This window comes from Seriola aureovittata, chromosome 18 (genome assembly GCF_021018895.1).
Source record: "Seriola aureovittata isolate HTS-2021-v1 ecotype China chromosome 18, ASM2101889v1, whole genome shotgun sequence".
NCBI classification, from domain to species: Eukaryota; Metazoa; Chordata; class Actinopteri; order Carangiformes; family Carangidae; genus Seriola; species Seriola aureovittata.
This window is the reverse complement of record NC_079381.1, coordinates 20,751,264-20,772,319: the sequence shown is the minus strand read 5'-3', so window position 1 is coordinate 20,772,319 and position 21,056 is coordinate 20,751,264. Positions and strand designations below refer to the sequence as shown.

At 40.5% G+C, this 21,056-nt stretch overlaps 1 protein-coding gene across 24 annotated transcripts in view; it reads left to right on the top strand.

The window, feature by feature from the left end:
* The first annotated feature begins 1,713 nt into the window (after nt 1–1,713).
* Nucleotides 1,714–21,056, top strand: part of LOC130186219 (formin-binding protein 1) — a 57,943-nt gene continuing 38,600 nt past the window's right edge. For 21 of the 24 annotated variants that reach the window (XM_056403083.1, XM_056403090.1, XM_056403100.1 and 18 more), the window contains exons 1-2: nt 11,103–11,276; nt 19,369–19,484. In XM_056403083.1, coding sequence (XP_056259058.1) covers nt 11,106–11,276; nt 19,369–19,484 — 287 coding nt within the window. In that variant the 5' untranslated portion in view covers nt 11,103–11,105. Of the gene's footprint in view, nt 2,031–11,102; nt 11,277–17,149; nt 17,522–18,012; nt 18,519–19,368; nt 19,485–21,056 lie in introns of those variants that run through there. The other 3 variants (XM_056403096.1, XM_056403097.1, XM_056403094.1) reach the window with 3 other exon arrangements.

Here is a 21,056-nt window from a genome sequence, read left to right as displayed (position 1 = left end):
GCACAGACCATGAAGTAATTGCATTCATATCTTGAACGGTTTGGTCCTACTTAGTGATATCTAAAGAACAGCTTACTTTGAACTGCATTTCTGTAATATTCAGCTAAAAGGGTGTAAGTTTATTCCATATAGTGACTGTACAAGGATGCTGGGCCTAAAATCTTTCAAGAACTTCAGGAAAAACGGACACCTGGTTGTCTCCCATTGATATTTTTTTTTTTGCAACTAAACACAATTCTTTTTCACAGTATATATTTTCTCTTACAGCAGCAGGAAAAACACAGGTGTAGGTAATGAAGTTAACTGTGGCTCTGCTCCATTAACTCTCTCAGTAAGCCATGCTGAGTTCCAGGGCCCTGGATCTGGCACACCTGAAAAGAATCACTACATAATTAATGCTATTTATTACACTAGACAAGTAAAGATATTTGCTCTGAGAAAGATCAGTAAAGTATATTATTTAGTCAGGTCTAGACAGTCTGACCCTGATATTAATCTTTTTGTTTTTGGCAAGTCTGCACTGAAAATTTCTGATTCTGAAATTCCTTCATCTGCACTTACTTTCCCCAGCGGTGTCTCTCTGTTTTACACACCACTAGATGGTAGTGTTGCTGTAGCAATACTGGCCATAGCGTTGACACGAGTTGGATTTTATAATTTAAAGGCATCATTACCATAAAACTTTAAGATTATGTAATCATTCACATCACAATAATTATGCTGGCTATATATTTGCTGCTATGGTGAATGTTTTATGTCTGGATGACATGTTGGTAATATAATTACAGTATATTGAGGTATGTGACCAAACAGGCTTGGGGCAACAGACATAGCTGGCGTCACCATTGTTACCAGAGATAGCAGGATCCTGTTCAAGCCATGACAGTACTGTGGAATTGAGCCAGTTTTATTATTTACACCTGTGCATTTCGTAGTGTGAGACGTCAAATATGTCTTCCTTTTTGCCACAAAAATATATCTGTAGTTCAACACTTGCAGTACCTGTGGAAACTGTGGATACAGAAAATGTATGTCCCAGTCAGAATGACAAATGATAAGATACAGGAACTCCTTGCATTGGTACTTAGTTGGGTGAGCGTGTAAGAAGGAAGATATTTTAGAAAGATATAAATGCACTGAATAATTAATCTCAAATTTATCTACAAGTACTTTTCCATAAAGAGTAACCGCAAATATCTGATCACAGCTCAGATCCTTATCTGAACATAGCAACCAGTGGCTGTTATGACTCTGTTTACCACCAGTTCGGATCAACAGATTATTTTCTGATTCTTGGTGCATCAAAGTTTCTAAAGTCTGCACCTTCAACGCAACATCCTGTGTGCAAAGTGGAAGCTTGTGGCTGTTGTGTTACGTGTTACGTAAATCTAAAGTGTTGTCACAGAGAGAGAGAGAGAGAGAGAGAGAAGGAGAGCGCTAAAGACAAAAAAAAAAAAAGAGAGTAAGGTTGGTTGCTCAGAGGTTAGTATCAAACCCTCTGGGGCTGTTCAATGAAACATCTGCCATGGGTTGTGACCTTTTTGAACCACCCACCACCGCCCTAAGTTCCTCAAGCATTCAAGCCACATTACAAAAAAGGGGTTGTGAGTGAGCAGAGATATTGATAGAAAAGCTTTATTGGACAACCCTGCAGGGACCCCCCCCCCACCACCACCACCAACACCACCACCACCACCCTTTTTCTTCTAGCCAGTGCGCGCGCAAGAGCAGCTGTCAGTGGGTTGAGGCGGGTGCCCGCGCGCTGCATATAGCGAGACTATCCTGTTTGGAGATTACGCTGCAGCTCATGGCCATCTTGTATCAGACAGGATGAGACTGTGAAAAAAAAAAAAAAACTACGAGCATAGAAGCGTGTTTTTTTTTTTTTCATCATACGGCCGTTGACAGGCGAACACCACCAAAGGCATAAATCACGTCTGCCGCGCTGTGTACTAAAAACACCTCATACGAGTTGTGGATTATTCCGAGGACATCGTACTGAAACCATGAGCTGGGGGTCAGAGCTATGGGTAAGTCTCAGTGCACTTGTAATGTTTGTTAACGGTTTCTTTTTTTCCCCTGTTATTGAGCCTCGGTGGACACATAACGGTTCTCAGATAAAATAAACCTGCGCGTGACGAGGCGAGGCGCAGTGGCTCCATTTTTCTTTTGCCGCTAAAAAAAAAAAAAAACGACGTTTTGTTATGCGCAGCTTTTGTGGATGTTCAGCCCTCAGTGATGTTAGCCAACAGGGGGCTAATTTGCAGCGGTAATCACCGAAGCTTATGTGCCGTCGCTCTCATGTCGGTGCAACGTTGATTTGTGATTTATTCCCCCCGTCGATATCAGTGTAACACGGCGTTGTTAGCAAGGACGCGGGTATCATTGAAAACCCGCAGCTAGCTCAACATCCATTTTAGTTTACCTTGGAGAATTTCAAACCACGCTTTGCACACACACACACACACACCCCCTCACCATATAACATAGCTGTTCCTGCAGTGCCAAGCTGTTGAGGCTGTGTGTTCATGTTGCAGTGACACTTGTCTTTTTGTAATGTGTAACAAACTGGTACATTAAACTGTTAATAGAGGAAGTAAATGAGGACTTCAAGTTCTCTACTGTATCTGCACTCAAAAGGATATTGAAGCACTGTTGTTAAATTACAAGCCGAGGTTAAGACTATTTGGTTAACTGGTTAAGAAATACTAATACAACTAGATAATTAGCTTGCTAATTTTACTTCAGATGTACAGTAGGCCTCTTTGTCATCACCGTGAGAAAAATTTGACCTAATTTTAGGACAAAAATCTTGTATAATTTTTTTATTTTATTCACAACTGCCCAAATCTTGGGCTAATAAACTGTCTGCATCCACAAAGATAAATGCCTAATAGGTTTTTGTAAGATTTGAGCATAAATTGCATTTCATTTGACCTAGTAACTAGAACCTGTAGTGTTTAATCCTCCATAAATGATATATTCGGTAATAGGTTACCTTATATATCTTATTAATGTTTGATTTAATTAATCAGGCAACCAAAACCTCCACTCTTTGTGAGTAGCACTTGAAGACAAAGTAAAAGCACAGTGACCCTTACTACAATAAATTCCTGTGTTATGATGTCACTTAAAAAAAAAAAATCCCAGTTAAATTCCCTTTACTCACCCAGTAGTAGTTCTTATCAAGCCAGCCACTGTATCAATGGTATTTCCCCATATTCAGACAAATACTCACACATTTAAACAGTGTGTTGTAAACTACAATATGGTAATGATGAAGATTACAGGACTGTGTCAAACTATTTTTACAACTTGATAATAAGCAGTTGTGGTGAGTGCCATTCCTGCTGTCAGGGTTTTTGTTTCAATGGCTCATGTTGTTATTTTGTTGTGGAAGTGATCCACTGGGAAAAGCAGTCACTGTCTGTGTGCTGACAAACAGCCTGGCGGAGGTGTTAGCTTGTTGTTGCACATTCTGAATGAATGGTGGTATTTTCAGTACATGTGTATTTGTGTGTCAGTGCAAACGTGCAAGAGCTTGTAAGTTACAACATGGGGTTGGCATTTGAACCTGCAGGAAGGGTCAGATTTAATTTTTTTAAATCTCATGTTGCACTCCTTTTACTGAAAGTATATTGCACCAAACAGCAGTTTTTTTTTATTTTTTACATGAGTTGTGCTATTTAATGAATATCTCAATATATTGAATTTGATTTTGATCCAAACACCACTGATTCTGCACAGCACCTGATCACAATAATTGCAGTGTAGAGCACTTTTTCTCTCTGATAAAACTGCAGTCTAAAGTCAATATTTTGGGTTAGAGTTGTTGCTCCTCTATCAAGCAGCAAAGAAGTCTGGAGATAGTTGAATCAGGGATGTGTTTTCCTTTCTAAGAAAAAATGGTGGGGGAGGCACTACCCTGAATTCTCCAGTAATTTACCTGGTCCAAAGTTCACAGCGAAAACACACTAGTACACATTCTTTGTGTTTTCCCAGTGATGTCAGTGTAGCTTTACTTTACTAGTGCAATGCTTGACCGAGAAACACCACTGCCCAGGTAGTCATGCAAAGCGAACACAGCCTGGAGGCACTTTACGGGCTTTCATGTGTAGCTTAAGTCTGGAAAACGTTTGCAACTTTTTTAAACAGAGGCTGAGCTTTTGCAGAGAATAATGTATCACAACCAGATGCATGCTTCTTTTTTTCCCTTTAGTAGGCTGAATTGAATCCAGACACTTGTTTCTTTAATCTTAGTCGCTGCTATAGGACAGCAGCCGTTCAGCAGAACTCTGCAGGTGGCTGTTGCCACTGGTGATTGTGCACAATTTGTTTTCTTGTTGTCCAAAACCAGATCAAACAGAAAAAACATATCGTGATACCAGCACTGTGGCAGCACCCACACATTTATACAGAGCAAGAGCAGGATGTTGTGGGTGAGGCTATACAGGTACCTTTAGTAGTTGTTCAACTAAGTTATTTCCATTTAGCAAATTAATCTGCCAGTTATTTCCTTGATAAATTGATTTGATCTATGAAATGTAGAAAAAATAGTGCATAAAATGCTCATCACAGTTATCCAGATTCTTTAAATACACGTTTTGTCCAGTTCACAGTCCTAAGCCCAAACACATGGAGCAAAACCTCAGATTCGAGAAGCTGAAATCAATAAATGTTTAGCAATTAACAGATTACCATAATGGTTACTAACTAAAATTCAAAATCAACACTAACTATTCTGGATTCCTTTTATATAACTTTTAAAGGGCAGATTTTGGACTTGAAATTCATTTTTACAGTGCATATGATGATCACTGTCTTTTAGGTTAATTATCTAAAAAAATGAGATGGTGTAATATGACAGAAGAAGCATGAGGCAGCACATGCAGCACACATTTTGTCGTGCTCATCCTGTTGTTCCTCACTGTGAACAGGAAAGTAAATGATATTTCAGTAAGTCACAGCTTAGCAGGGGTTTCTAAACCACTCACAAACATGACTGCTGCGGTGAGGTAATAAAAGCAAGCCACGTTGTGATCTTCCTCCCAAATACCGTTTCATGAAGTTAATAGCATGGAATTGAAATTTTATCACAACAGAAGACGAGGCTGTTGAGTCTGAGCAGAGCTGAATCAAATTATATTGATTAAGTAGCTTACTTGATTGGATATAGTGAATGTGGGGCAGGCTAGGGCTGGAAAATAGTGATCACATTCAGACAAACTAACAGGGTAAATAAATAAGCAGAGATGAGTGGGGTGGACCGCTATTGTTTAGGCTTTGTGAGTCACTATGAGCAAAGCGCAACAGTCAGAGTTGATAGACTCCAAAATGTTGAATGCCTTTGGTGTAACATCATAGCGCTGATTATAGTCTTCACTGTGTTCTTGAAGTCAGACTCTGGGAATGTTTGCCTCCATGAAAATAATGACCATCAGTGTCCTGTCCTTGTAACAATACCAACAAGTCACCAACAGAAATGTTTAAAAACGGACATTACATTTCGACAAAGTCGGGTCTACAGAGGACTGAAATGTACTGTAGAACAGTTGTTTTCTTTTTGGGGATGAAGTAAATGGATCATGTGTCACATGCATGCACAGCAAAGACCCCAAACCCCCACCACAAGAGACATTATGTGCAAACTCAACCAGGAAAAAGGAAGTTGAATGTGGTCAAACATGTGACTGTTTCTCAGTGGAACAGAGAAAAAGTGAAATTGTAAATGACAATTACACCAAACTATAGAGGCATGGCAATCTTAATAATTGCTCTAAATCAAGATGCATGTGATTCTAATGAAAGAGAGACCGCAACATCTCACAAGTATTTACTTTTGGGGCGCCGGATGTCAGAGGTAGAACATGCAGTGTAAGCAGCAGAGGTGCTGCTAACCAGGCCAGACTAGTCTGGTGAAGGAAGATCAAATAGACAGGTGGTTGTACTACATACACACACAGCATTCAAAGACTAAATACCAGCAAAAAAATCAATTGTAAGTATCTGGCTTTACATTAAACTGACTACAGCTATCTACTATTACACACCTTGAATGTTTCACTTCTCTCGTGTGGTTAATTTGAGAACTGGATGTAAAGTACATTTCTCACAGTTCCATGCAGGATGTTCACTAACCCTCCATAGGTTGTAGGATGCAAACGTGCCTTTTTCTGTGAAAAAATTTACCATTGAGGCAACATGGACAAGGTCGAAACTCTTCTCAAAGAGCAGCAGCTTAAGGTGAGTTGAAATGCACAGGTCTCATCAGAGTTGGACTGAACCTATTTTGAAAGTTGTTCAAATCATGCGTTATTTTGTTTATTCAGTGTCAGCTGAGGCGTGAATATCTGTCGTCTTTCCGGCAGGGACAGCTTTGGAGAAAAAGTCTTTCGTTTGTGTAGTCTTTTTTAATTGTAGGCAGGCACACGCCTACAATGCCCTAATGCCCTAATGTAATTGAGAAGGGAAAGTGGTATTGTCTGGAGAGGCCTTGTAAATGGCACTTGTTTTCTCTCATGCCGTTAAGTGGTGCTCCAGACTTCGCCAGAGGGCCGCAGACAGAAATGTTCCATCAAAACCTCATGGTCTTGTTTGTGTGCATTTCAGTCATGCATTCATGGCAGTGGAGATATCAGGGCGGATCTCCTGGTGGTTAGAGTTCCTCAGTTTTGTTCTGCTGTTGCATCTCATCTTGAATCAGACTCCCCCAGGGTCAGGCCTCCATCCCCTGCTGCTCACTTGACATTCAGACCACTTCCAGGGCTGAAACCTGAGCTAGTATGTTTCCTTTTGTCTGTCTGTTGAAGTCAGGGTGGGGTGGGGAGGTGAGAGACTGAAACCTTTGGCAGACTACAACAGACATCGATGCACCCCCCACATTAAATCTTACACTCATCACCACCCACCTGCTGACTCAGTGAAACCACCCAGAGCCCATTTTCTCTTCACCTCTTTCTTTGAGCCCCTGTGACGGTAAAATAGAGATGAATGGATCCACATTTGATCTGAAGGCCCCAGACTGCACCCTGGGGAGTAAAGAGCAGAAAGAAAGGAGTTGGAGAGGGGGAAGGCGATGGGGTATTCAAACAGAGTAGGTTCACATTGACTATTATAGGATATGCAGATGAATTGCAATAAAGATCAATTAATCAGTAATCTGTTAAAGCAAAAATACCAACCTTTCAATAGTTTCAGCTTCTTAAATGTGAAAGTTTGCTGCTTTTAATTGTCTTAACTTCATAGTAAATTGGATATCTTTGGGTTTGGGGTTGGATTGGTGAGACAAACAGGATATTTGGAGACACTCTAGTAAATTGTAGCAGGGATTTATTTGCTATTTTTCATGTTTTATTGACCAAACAATTGAGTGAAATATTCTGAGTGCCTAGGGCGTTTTCTGACCACGAGAGTAGCCCTTCCGCTTTCTCAAAACTGAATATGGGAGTTTTGTCATCTTGTCGATGAAAAGGTGACTCAATCCTTCCCACCACACTCTTCTGCTGCAGCCTCTCATTTTTAGGCACTGGCTCTTCTGTTATTTGTAAATTCAGCCTCTAATCAGTGCTGCAACAGTGGAAATTATGCTGCCGATGGGCCTCAGTCACATGAGCTCTGACATATTGTCACCTAAGCCTCACAGCCCTCCATGTCCTCTGAATTACTGCTGTGTTGTACTACATACTGTTCGTGTCATTTGTTCTTCAGGCTGTGACAGCATTGAGTTTCCCTCAGTGGAGTAATGGAGTAACACTAGCTCAGAGATTGACATGTTACTGCACTGTTGCCTGTTTTATGGCTGTTCAGGGAGGAGGATGCAATTTTTATGCAGCTTCTCCTTCTTAAACTACTGTGTCCCTCATTATAAGCAAAACAGTGTAGCCTATAAACAAGTATTAATGGCAGAGATAGCATCGGAAGTATTCAGCTACTGAAAAGTAAGGACAAAGAAGTCTCACCTGATGAAAAACAAAAAATATACACTAATTTGATAACATTGCAGTTAATTTTGTAAAAGAGGAATTGCACTTTAGGGCTCAGTCTTCAACATATGTAACAAATAACAACATGAAATACTGTATTTCCTGGTTTGAAATAAGCTCATCTCTACATAACAAATGAACAGGAAACATCCAAGTATGCTTTGAGGGGAAAAAAAGAAAAGTTGTGTTAAGGCTGAATGCAAAGAGAATTTTTTATTTTCTTTTATTTGCGCAGGTTCTTCCTATGGAGTCTCTTTTTATTAGCCCCAAAGAGCAAATGGATGTGACAGCACAGATGTTTACTGCAGCTACCTAGCTAGCAAGTGTGTGTGCTAAAGCGCTAAAGATGCTAGTGTAAATTTGATTGGTTCTGTTATTTCAGTTCTCCATCTGTGCTCTTGTGATTATGAAGCTAGGGGATGGTTCTGAGGCCAAGACACAGTGGGTTTGCTGCCTTTGTGACAGCAGTGATCTGTTATTTTGCTTCCTGAAAAGCATACCAGATGTGGTCGAAAGACATGGTCGGTACCACGTGAACCTTTTAACTGTTTTTTTTTTTTTTTTTTTTTTTTTTTTTTTTTTTATGGCTGCTTAATGTGAAATGAGTCAGAGCCATAATGAAGCTGGCTCATGCAGCCATGCAGTTAATGCACAGTTGTCTCCCACTGCTTAAAGATATTTTAACTGTGCAAGGCAGGTCCAACATTTACTGCAGCCCACTCATGCATATCTTTACATTTTCTCCTTTGCTGTGTTTTTGTTTTATTCTCTCTGTTTTCATCACACTGACTCACGAGCTTGCCCCCTCTCCCCTGGCTCTCTTAGAGACAGATGTTAATGGATATTTGCTGTGAATGTGGTTGTTCAATGTCTCTTAGCTTAGTTTTTTCTCATTTAGGGAAAGAATTAGCCTCACATTTTTGTAATTTTTGAGAGGCTACATGAGCTTAAGAAGGCCTTCTGGTGAGATCATTGTGTTGCAGTTTGTAGGATGCTGTATCTTTTTTTTGTTCTAGCTTGAATATCGAGCTTAATTTAGGAATTATTTTAATAGGCCAGGATGTGGGACAATTAATGTGCATGATGCCAGACAGAGAGGGTGGAGGTCATTGATTGTATTAGAAATGGTCTTAGCAGTAAATGATATTTGAAATGATATCCATCACTTCCTCCAGTGAGGCCTGGCTACATTCAATAACAAACACAGCCTTTCTCACAAGTGTAATAAATTTGCATGTCAAGTGTATTAAACGTCAAGAGAGATCTGAGTCGCTCCAAGATGAGTAACCTTCTTGTTGTGTCAGGGTGACTCTTAAGCACTGCCATCTTTACTCATATCCTGAGATGAGGAACATCAGGGTGGAGTGAAAGTGCTGCAACACAATTCAGAGAAACTGCCTTCAATACTGTTAGTGCTGCCTGCACAAAAACGACCAACCACAGCGGCTATTGGTTTAACAGTGTGTACCCCCTCAGACCATTCCTGCAAAACTTTTACACACTCTTATGACACTGTGCTGCAGTATCTAAGATAAATGAGCTAAATTAAGTGGGTAAATACAGCGACACAGAGTACCACACTCTGACTTATTTGGGGAAGAAAACAAGTGGTGTGAGACTCAAAAGAGAAATGCAATACATGGTTGGCACATATAGCCGGATGGGTCTTACTACAGTATGACTTCAACTACAAGGAAGCAATTTGACTCTTGTTATTTGAAGCTAAGTCATTAAGCTGTGGCTGGAGTGAGTAAAGAGCCACTGCAAGAAGAGAAGCCTTACATGACGCTGACAGAAAAAGAATCAGACTGATCTATTTATGAACTGAAACTGTGTGAGCAAGACATGCACCTCAGTGTTAAGTGTGAAACCCATGAAATCCAAATATGTTAAATCTAGTCTCTCATTTCCTACCATCATGTTTGCCAACAGAGTTAATTATAAGCTAGTGATGTTTGTGTTTTTTTTTCTAAATTCCACAAGATCCATGAGCACTGTGATTAGCTTGAAAGACCGACACCTATTGGCAAAGAAGTATAGTAATCACAAAGGTACCATTTTGACCAACTGCAAAGGAACATATACTTATTATGTTCTTCGGGGGGAAATGAGCACATGAGACATGTCATGGCAGCACATAGCATGAGTGCCTTGGCATTAGATTCACCTGAGCCATGTATAGCGTCTACTGTATACTGTTAGGTGGCAGCTGAGCAGGGCTGTCATTTACAGTAACACTGAAGTCAGGGTTAACCAGGGGTCACATTGGCCGAATAGTTTCCATCATTACTGACTGAAGTTTTTTTTAAACAAATGATGGAAAAATCATTTTGACTGATTAGACCACTGAGGCAGAACTACCTTAATGTGTTACTTGTCAGTAACACTGATACCAATACATCTGCAATAAGCTTTATCTGCTGAAAGTGACACACTTTGGTAAATTAAAGGCCACTTTACTCTTAACTTAAATTTACATTTTCAGTAAATGGCATTGTACTGATAAGGATTCATCTGACCATCAATATCCCACTTGCTTCAACTGCCCATATCCATACAATGTAATCAAGCTTATGGGTTAAGAAACAGCCTATTAGGGATGGGACTCAACTGAAGCCAGTAGCTTGCAGTTAGGTATAGGTAAGGTCATTAGGTTATTGCGGGTTTCTCATTTTCTAAAGTTCAAAGATTTTTCCCCAGTTCCAAACAAAGTGTTGTATAAGAATTAAAGAGCTTTATCCTACAAAAAGAACAAAAACAGCTCAACAGGAACAATGGCTGGTGTGTGTTAAGTGGCCTAGCAGGATTAGTCCTCAGAACAGCCCATTGGATGGTGAAGGTAGTTAAGAGGGAGGTTCAGTAATCTGATTAATAACAGCGTCATTTAATCAAGTTCTCTGCTGCTTACAACATTTCTGTTGTTCCGTCTCATTGAACCTTCTGTTCTACCAGGATATAGGATGTGTTCGGATCCAGTCTTTCCATTACTATACGCAGGATCCGTTAACTGTTGACACCGCTCTGCTTGACCAACACTTCTTCCATCATACAATATCCCTCTGAGATGGATTAACTTCATCCTGGGCTCTTTTTTTTTTTTGTCTACTTCACAAAAGCATGACCATGTTGCGCAGAAAAAGTGAGTTTTTTGTTTTCCTGGACAGCGTTCGCTCTGTGAAACCAGGAAAGGAAAAGGAAAAAGAAAAGGAAAAGGAAGAGGAGAAGGAGGAGAATGAGCTGAGTCCGTATGAAGAGTATCTAAAGGTGCTGCTGCAGATGAAAGTGACCAGTGATGTAAGTGAGCGGAGAAGGAAAGCAATTCTTGCAGTTATAATTTCCATTCAAACCTACAGTATTATTACATTCACACAACGTCTGGAGTATGTACCATTATACAATGTGACAAAAAAAAAGTTTTCACTTTGTAAAATCGAGAACTCATTACATGCCATCTTATTTACTTTACGAGGGGGCACTGCCTTAAAAAATGCAGCTGTAAAAGTTTCTGTCCATGAATGAGTTGACTATGACTCACAACTGAGAGGAGGCAATTTCCTGTTCCTTAACTGGCATAAGAAAAGGGTCGGTATTTCTAATGGAGTCAGCTGATTACTCATACATGATACTGCTCATGACTCTTAACTGACATGGACAGAGGGAGGGTGGTTGAATAGCAACCTGCACAATGTACAGAGCAGAGCAGCACAGAGAAGAGCGCAGAAGAATGATACACGTGTGCATACACCAACACACATTCTTAAATTTCAGGCAGGCAGAGGCGTTGTTTCTATAAATATCTACATGGCATGCAAAACAAGAGCTGCTACTCGTAAGGTCATCCACTGCCCCAAACAGCTGTTCATATTCTGCAGGAAGTTTGTGAGTCTGTACATGTGGATGTGGTATTTGCCTGTGGACATGTGTGTCTGTTTAGTTCCTTCAGAGGAGTGTTCTGCATATCACCAGGCAGTTGGAGACTGATCCTGGATGGTGAAAGTGACAATCTCTTTGCAAATGTCAGTGCAGTTATTAGTGTTTGAGTTGTGTTCAGCAAAATTGCATCCACCCCTTAACAAACATATGGAAAAACAAATACTAAAATCAAACTTTAAAAAAAGTTAATCACATGCATCAAGATGGATTCATTTGCTGTGTGAGCCATGAGGAAATCATTTGTTGGGTGTCCTCATTTATGGTAGGTGGGAAAGAGGGAAGATGAGTCTGTTTCAACCTTTAATAACCTGAAGTGAAATAGCTGAGGGCAGCTATTCAGCGGTCTATCACATTATCATCAGTCCTTTTGTTTACGTGTGTGCACGTGCGTTTTATTGTGTGTTTGAATCTACTGTCTCTTTTCCTGTGACTCGTCTCTGACACAGGGGTTACTCCGGGCTATGGCGGCATTGTTCCGCCCTGCTTTCTTGGACAAAGCCCGGTGTGTGTCCGAGAGAGGGTTTGGCATCTCCCCCAAATATTTGTTCTTGCTGCTCGACGCCCACCAACGCGAGATACAGTGAAGCGCTGATTGACCGGCAGATTTCAGTGGTTCTGCTTTACTGAACACACGGTTTCTCTGGTGTGTCCTGTCTGATATGGTCTGTACATGGAGCTTTGGATGATCACTAAAAGAGCAAGCCCAGAACATTAGACATTTTCCACCTCTTTGCTTCATTTGTCAAGGACGGGCAAGTCTCGCTTAAACAATTGGGTTATTTATTAGTATCCGAATTGTCGGGACACTCACAGACTAATGAACACTTCTGGATGAATGCAGTTTCTTTGTCATCTTTCTTATTCAAATGCAGTTTGGGGTTCGTCAGCTAACTAGATGCCTAAAATAGCTCATTCTTGTTTACCGTAAAAAATTCTTATAGACAAGCCTATAAAAACCAACTTCAGCCATTGTTCCTGAGACTAAAGAGAAAAGATCAGACTAAATAGGCGTAGGCTTGGGTATGACACAGTCGGCATTTTCATCATAGTTTATGACACAACTTTTTCTTGTAACTCTAACAATTACTGGTATGTACTCCAGGTCAGTACATGTTCTATGTGAAGAGAAGTCCAGGTCAGCAGGAAAGAAGGAGGCTCCTCCACTGAGCAGTTTGATAGGGATTAGATGTTTTCAGCACAAGTACACCCCCCACCCCACTGCAACCTAGCCTACTGTCCTTGCTCAGCACATTGAACCAATAAAAAAGACAAAAGAATCCATAGGCCTCTTGTCCCATTGTCCTCCCTCCAGCAGAACATCTGTCCCCTCAGCCTATGTGGATTACCCCCCTACTCTGGCGTGACGTCTGCTTTTCTTTGTCTCAGTGGGTTTCCTGTCGGGAGCTACATTTCATATCGTCACCACTGACACTATCTGAAAGCTTGAAGCTAAGGTTGTAAAGTATGACACTTAATAATCATTATTCTGATTAAAGGAAAGGCCACAAATGCAATTTCTGTCAGTTATATGATTGGGGTCAGGTAACAGCTGCTGTGTATATGTGGCGTGATGGCTCACTCACATCTGCATTTACATCTTTTTAACATATTTGCCAGTGGTTTCCTTTTCCTGTTATCTGCTCATTCCCCTCAGTCGACCAATGAAACAGCTTAGTAATTTTCTCCTCTCTTGTGTTTTTAACTGTGTATTGACTTTTCCGTAATCATCAGAGCAGCAAACCAACCTCTGCGGAGGTAAGGTGGTATGGTTGTAATAAAACAAGGAAGTGTCCCCGGGAGCATTTGCTCAGAGGTTTTAAAACGGTGCTTTCACCAACCTTGTCTTAAAGTCGTTCTGCTATTATCTCTGATCCTTTGTGTGAAGCAGCCTCAACTCCAGATCTGTGTGTTTTTGAAGTTCTTTATCTCGTTATCTTACCATATTCTTCTTTGAAAAGAGAGATGACCACATCAAGTGGTTTTTATTTTGTGCTGTCTGCGTTCCTGAATGCTCATGAATCCACGAATCATCAATCAACATGTTCTCAGGTTTTACAGGTGCATTGTTATCTGAAACCCATATGTCTGTTGGAAATTTTCAGCCAGGTCACAGAAGTGTTCTACCATGTGCTCAATTTATTACAAACTTTGTTTTTCTTTGGTATCTACTGGAGAGAAAAAAAAGAAATCAACAGCAGTACCATGAGAGCTACTATGTCAGATGTGTTTTTGTCATTAACTTAAATATCATCCTTAGGCATTTGCTCATAGAAGATCATATTCTCTGTAATCAATCATTTCTTCACTTTAACTCCTGCTGACATTGAAGGAGTGTTATTACTCGGTACTGCCCTCTGTGGTAGAAAGAAGAATGACAGAAGGCCAGATGACAGTTTACCTACTTTTACTGTGCAACCCGGATATGTATTTGGTGTCATGCATCATTACAGTTTACTGACGGTGAAGATTACACAGACTCTTAAGGGTACTTTTGTATTTCATGTCCTCCATCATACTGGATAAGCTATAAATAGAAAGAAAGTTATAAGCATTTAATTTCATACTATGAAAACAAAAAACAAAACCCTGATAATAGCCTGAAGACCTGCTGTATGAACAAAAATTGAGTTTGCTTTTGTCACCGCAACATAGTTTGTGTAATAAGAATCTAGAATAATACATGAACGTATTCCAGCCATTGTGTGAGGTTGCAGAATTTCCCAACTCTTAAATCAGGCTAATACTCAGCATCCCAGCTAAAGTCTAAATATTAAAGTTGTAATCTGGTGGACCAGCTCTCAATGACTGCAACCTCTTGTTCTATTACTCCTTGCAAGAATCATTTTTTTATGAACAATCATGATGTGCACAAATCATGTTGTGTTTCATGCTTCTGCACTGTAAAAGCCTCTATGTTTTACCAGTTGTTGGATGTTCTGTTTGCGTTAGCAGTAACTTCATACGGCTCTGACATGGTGCAAAGAGAGTGAATCATAAACAGTGAGGCTGTAAGGGAAAACTGTGCTGGATTAAATGCTGCATAGTTTTCCTGTGATTCCTTTGTGCTTTGGTAGTTCAGTCTGATTCCAGGTAGGAACGTCAGACTCCGTCTGTGCCAATAAAAACTACTTTATAAAGTGGTAATTAGTGAATGTAAATACTGGCTATTGCAGGAAAATGCTGACCATAAATAGTATCAAAAAGAGTTCGATATAATGAAAATCTTAAGGATTAACATTGATTTAACATTGATTTTTGACTGCAGAGTTTTCGTCAGCTTTTCCTGTTGCCAGTTTTCAGAGTTTGGTCTCTACCAAGAATGTGCTTCATTGAAAAGAAGCAGCAGATTTGTTGTTTAGATTCAGCAAAACCATCAGCCAGATGTGTTTTCTACTTCATCAGTGTTGCAGATAGAGAAAAAAGAGAAACCCCACCTTGTGTTGTGGGGATGCAGGTCAATGGGTCCTCTGTGTGGTTGAGATCAAGAGATCTGATCTGGATTGGTAGCTAAATAATGTGCATTAGTTCAGATTAACTGGAGGTCCAGTACACTAAACTGCACCATAATCCCCATCACCAGTTGGGAAGGGCTGGAGGTCAGGAGGCTGATCCTTAAACAAGCATCTATTTGTTTTTTTTTTCCGCACATGGCCAACCTACATTATATTTAGTAACTGCTAAGTGTCTCCTTTGTTCTCAGTTTGAACCTGTTTCCCATTTCCTGGATAATAAAAAATATTTATCTTAGTAGTTTTATTTATTTTTCTTCATGCACTACCACAATAGTACATACATGGCAGTGAACAGGATTGCGTCCTGAAATAACAAGCAGAGTGGGGCTGGTTCGTCTCCTGAAGGGATCCCCCACTTATTCCCTCCTGCAGGAGCAAGGTCAGGTGTCACAGGCCGCAGGAGGAGAGCAGGAGCAGGAGTTGCTCGTATTTGTTCACGCAGGAGGAGGTTTTACAAAAATTAATGTGCAGGTTTGACTTTGAGTTGAGTCACTCTTCAGCCAACTGTGACAGGATGATAAGCACTGTGTAATTTGCATGCAGCACACACACACACAAACACACACATTACCTTGAGTAACTGGAAAGGGGATTCATTTTACACAGTTAGTCAAATTTCTGAATCTTTTCCTACTGAAAATATTTTTACCAAAACAAGAATGGTCACATGAACTGTCCTTGGCATCCTGCTGCTTTATAGTTTCCACTGGAGTAATAACAGAAAAAAGCAGATGGAATGAATGGAAAGTGATTTTTGTCTTCACCTCTGCCTTTGGTTTGGAAAAATTAAAGCCAGAAGTGCAGCTAGAAATGTTGAAGAGCTACAAATATGATTTCATTTCTTTTAGAAGTCATCTCTATATTTGAACCTCTCTTCATCACGTTCATCATTTCAACCTAGAAATTATGGTTTGTTAAAGCTGCAACTTATTATTTCCAATATCTATTAATCTGATGATTATTTGTATAATTAATACTTAACAGGGAATTTTTGCATGAAAAAAATAACTTAAATTTCAAAATAGTTGCTGGTTGTCTGTCAATTGACTAATCATTTCATCCCTTAAGTTTTTTGTTTTCCCTCCGTCTCTTTAACTCTTCATGCCGGTGTGTTTTTCTTTTGTTTACATACAGATTTGTGTCATTTTATCTCCTTTTATGTTCAGACAAATGGACAAAATGCACGAGGAAAGACTCTTTACAAGCTAGAATGAGACAGAGTAAAGGAGTCTATAAATCTGACATAGTTTCCCATAATATGTTGTTTTCTTTGATATGCCCCTCACTCAGATTCATAATTTATTAATTTGCTCTATCTCTCTCTTGTTGTTGGGGAATATCTTTGTTTATGAATTTTCCATTTTACTTGAGCAACTAACTCTTCTATCCTATCTGATATTAAAGATTCATACGCTCAGAATGACTCATCATATTGCAGATTTTAATATTTATGCTAGTTTTATTTTATATATAAATTAAATGAGGGGGAAACAGAGTTTATGAGGCCCCAGCAGCATGGACTAGAACCCCTCCAAATTTAATCCCCTCCCATGTAATCCCGCCTCTTCTGTCATTTTTGTTCCTTTCAAGCCCCCTCCCTCTGTTTTTCCGGTCTCTCTCTCTCTCTCTGTCTCTCTCACTGTCCTTCTCTCCCATCCCACTTATTCCACCTTACGCCTGATGGAGCATTAAGCCTTTATGCTGTGGGCAGCCGTGGCCTCAGCCTCAGAGTGGTGTGTGTGAGTGTGTGAGTGTGAGTGAGCCAGTGCTGCATCGGCTTCCTCCCCTGCTCTCTGGGATTCTTGCCTCTTCCAGACATTCGGGAATTACTTGCTGCAACTGCACAGTTTCTTTGTTATAGTGTGGGAGTGGGGTCAGCGGACATTGTTCCCAACCCAGCCTCGCTCTCACACTTGCTCTGCTCTGGATACCTGGGAAATGGTGTTGTGGATGCCTCCACTAACCTAACCTCAGCCTTTTGTTGTGCTGCTTTGGGGGCGAGTTGGATGTACATTTACCACATTTGGATATTTCACAAGGGTACACATTCCTCGTCGAGACACACTGGATAAGATGGTGCCCCTGCAAAAAAGGGTAATCTGAGTTATGAGTGCGAAGGAGTGTGTGTCAGAGAGAGAGAGAGAGAGGGAGAGGGAGAGAGGGAGAGGAGGATTTCATGTGCATGTTGTTGTGGCTGACATGAAGTGGGCTGATTATTGTGTCTTTTCTTCGGAGAGTGGTTGAGGTCTAGTGATAATGAAGCGAGTGCAGTTTGATTACTTTAATTGGCACATGGGTCTGAGAGTAAGCATGCTCTTGGGCTTTAGAGGGGAAGGGGAAACTTGTTGTAGAAACAAGAAAAAGGTAGGTGTCTGAGGGCAGAGAAAAACAAAGACGAGAAGTTGTCTCATTATTTCACTGAAATGTGTGTGAATTGTTTGGTTTTATCTTGTCATTCCTCTCTTGAGTGGCCATTTGATAAGTGATTGCTCACTGAAACTGACTAACAATGCAGACTGGAAAGCCCCCCCCCCAGTTCCTATTCCTCACACAATCAAATCACTCCCTATTGTTTTCCTTGAGTATTTCAATCGGAAGTTGTTTGAGAATGCGGTTTTAAAGGTGTTAAAGAGATTTTTTTTTAATCACACTTTATATGACATAATGTGGCTTCACTAAAGCTACAATTTTTAGCAAAATCAAATTTTAACAAAAAAAAAAAAGAAAAGATGAAGATCTCTCAAATTGCTGCACCACTGTGAAAGGCTATAGTGTAACTTTTCATCACCACAACCGCTTCCTGTGTCTTTGAAATGAAAACGCTTTTAGTGCAGAGATGCCTGAAGCAGATGAGTAGGAAGCAACTTGAATACCACTTGCTCGATCTCTTTTTGTGATGCAAGCGAGTAATAGACATGCTTAAAGCGGCTGTAGAGCCCACTGCATGGTTTGCTCAGAGAATCAGGTGAAACTTTAGCGTGCTGACACTTCACAAGCTCCGTGTGTCGTGCCAGAGGAACTATTAACTGTACTCAGGAAGACTCCAGACATGGTAGAGGAGAGGATGGGGAACTGTTGGAGCTACACCAAGGTCGTTTTTTGGTTCATCTTTAAAATGATACTAACTCTGTTGTAAGACAATCATTTAAAAGTAACTGTATGCTTGTCAGTAAATCTTAGGTGGGTAGGTGTGTATGTGTGTGTGAGAGGTAATTGATGTCCCAGATGCAACGCTGTCTTTTCTGAACTGCTGAAATTCAAGGCATTACCTCAGCCAACCAGTGGCTAATTTTTTCCTCACAAGTCATGAGCAAATCATGAATAATGAGTTCAGCCTGAACAGCTGTGTTTGGTTATCAGTAGTGCAGGGCAGTTAGGTCCTATTTTTTGTGCTATGAACCACAACAGGCTTCAGTGACAGGCTTCAGTGACAGACCTCAGTGTTAAAAGAAATGAAGGATGTCAAGAGAAATCTGTCAGCTGTCACATCGGCAGATCATCTTATGATCATGGAGTGGACAGTCACAGTCATAGGCCAGGAACCGAAAATTTGAAGGTGTTGAAATGTCTGTACTACAGCTAAGAGAGTGGGTCACATGCTTGTGCCGGACGATGACTGAGAATAAACATGCTGACTGACATATACCACAGTATGTGCCTGATTATTTTGGTTGAGAGGAGCCAGATGAACAATAAATCGACGACAAATGAAGCACAAAGCTGAAGTTGAATTTTCAGATGCTAATTAGAATCTATGTCGGTGTAATCCTCAAATACCAAGATGGATACTTGGTAGTATTTGATGAAAACTGGTGTATACATATACTATTCAAAGTCCTCATCAAGTTGATTTAATCTGTGATGGGTGAGGTGATGATGACAGATTGCTATCTCTCTTGCACTTGACTGATTTAATCATTACGTCTCCTCTTTTTCTGCAGGATCAGTTTGACAACTTGGAGAAGCATACACAGTGGGGGATCGAGTTTGTGGAGAAGTACACCAAATTTGTCAAGGAGCGATCAGAGATTGAAACCAGCTATGCAAAACAAATTAGGTGAGTGCTCCAGCTGACCTGTGATCCATATTTGGGGTTGCAGTGCAGTAGGGTGGCCGTTTTCCATCCAGATGGCTTAGATAAAGAAATCCCCCTCTACAGAAGGATTTGACCTACTCAAGTGTCCTTGAAACAAGAGACTGGATCCTTACCAGCTCATTATGCAGCTGACCCTGACCTCTGACCTCCTTCTGGAGGGGGAGACTGAAACGGGAGTTTCATTATGGGACATAGTGCGTTATATTTATATTAATATTTAAAAAAAAAAAAAAAAAAAAAAATCAAATTTTCATAGTTGCACTGTTGTTTCTCTGCAGGGAAGCAGAACAGCTTTATGCAAGTGTAGAGTTAGATAAACAAGCAGAAGAGGATGTCTGCTTTCCCCCCCCCATCCTTTTTTGGTCTGTAAAGAATCTGTGTGTCTGCCACTCTTTCGTGCATGCATGCTGTCTGCTGTTGTTGCTGGATTCTGCTTCAGGGAAGAGGAAGTCAGGTTGTGGGGGGATGGGGTGGAGCTTGTGTTTCCATAGAGACTAGTAGGTATCAGCATTATCAACCCCAGGTCTGACCCAGATTTTTTTTTTTCCTCCAACCACAAGTGTCTGCTCCACCCCCTCCATTTCTGGTGCAGTCACTGATTTTTTTTTTTTAAGGGCAGCGATGAGCGTGAGCGTGAGCACTCCTGCATTGAGAGGATCCATCTCCTAAGGCCTCCAGCATCCCAACACAGTGGGAGACACCACCAAATCCACAATCCCTATCTTTAAAGAGGCCTGACAATATGGCTAATGCCCTAAGTATTGACCCCAACCCCCCATTTCATAGCAACTAGCCAATACCAATCAAGCATTCACATAGCAAAGACCAAGTAACAGATCCTCTGCAGACCGCACCACTCCTCTTTTTGAGAATCAGATCATCTTGAGATAATTGGACTAGCTGTCTGTGTTTACATGCGTGTGTTATCTTCATACCCCTGCACCCATCAACTTTTCACTTAAAGACACAATATATCAAACAGAGATATATATTTTTGTGTGTTGTATTTGTGGATATCCCGTAACTTTGTTGTATTTTTTTTTAAAACTGCATTTATTCACTTGTGAATAATTCTTAGTTTTATCCAAAAAAAAAAAATAGCTGAAAAGCCAAGATAAAGCAGTGCTTTTAACAAATATTGTTAAATTATTATATGTTATTGTGGACCAATAACATATGTCTTTACAGATTTGCACTTGCATTTGAACTCAAACAGACATCCCATAATTCAATTAGTCAGCATCTGTCCATAGTATGTTAGACAAAAGAACAGGCATATACTCATCTTGCCATGGCAGGTTGGCTTTTATTGAACTTAAGGCTCCACAGATGGTGCGGATGTTTTCAGTCACTGTGCTTACACAGACGACCCGCTGTCAAACTGGGTGTGTTATCTGGTTCACACACACACACACACACACACACACACACACACACACACACACAACACACACACACACACACACACACACACACACACGGATGTCCACATTGGTACTTGTCAGAAGAGGCTAAAATGAGGAAATTAGGACG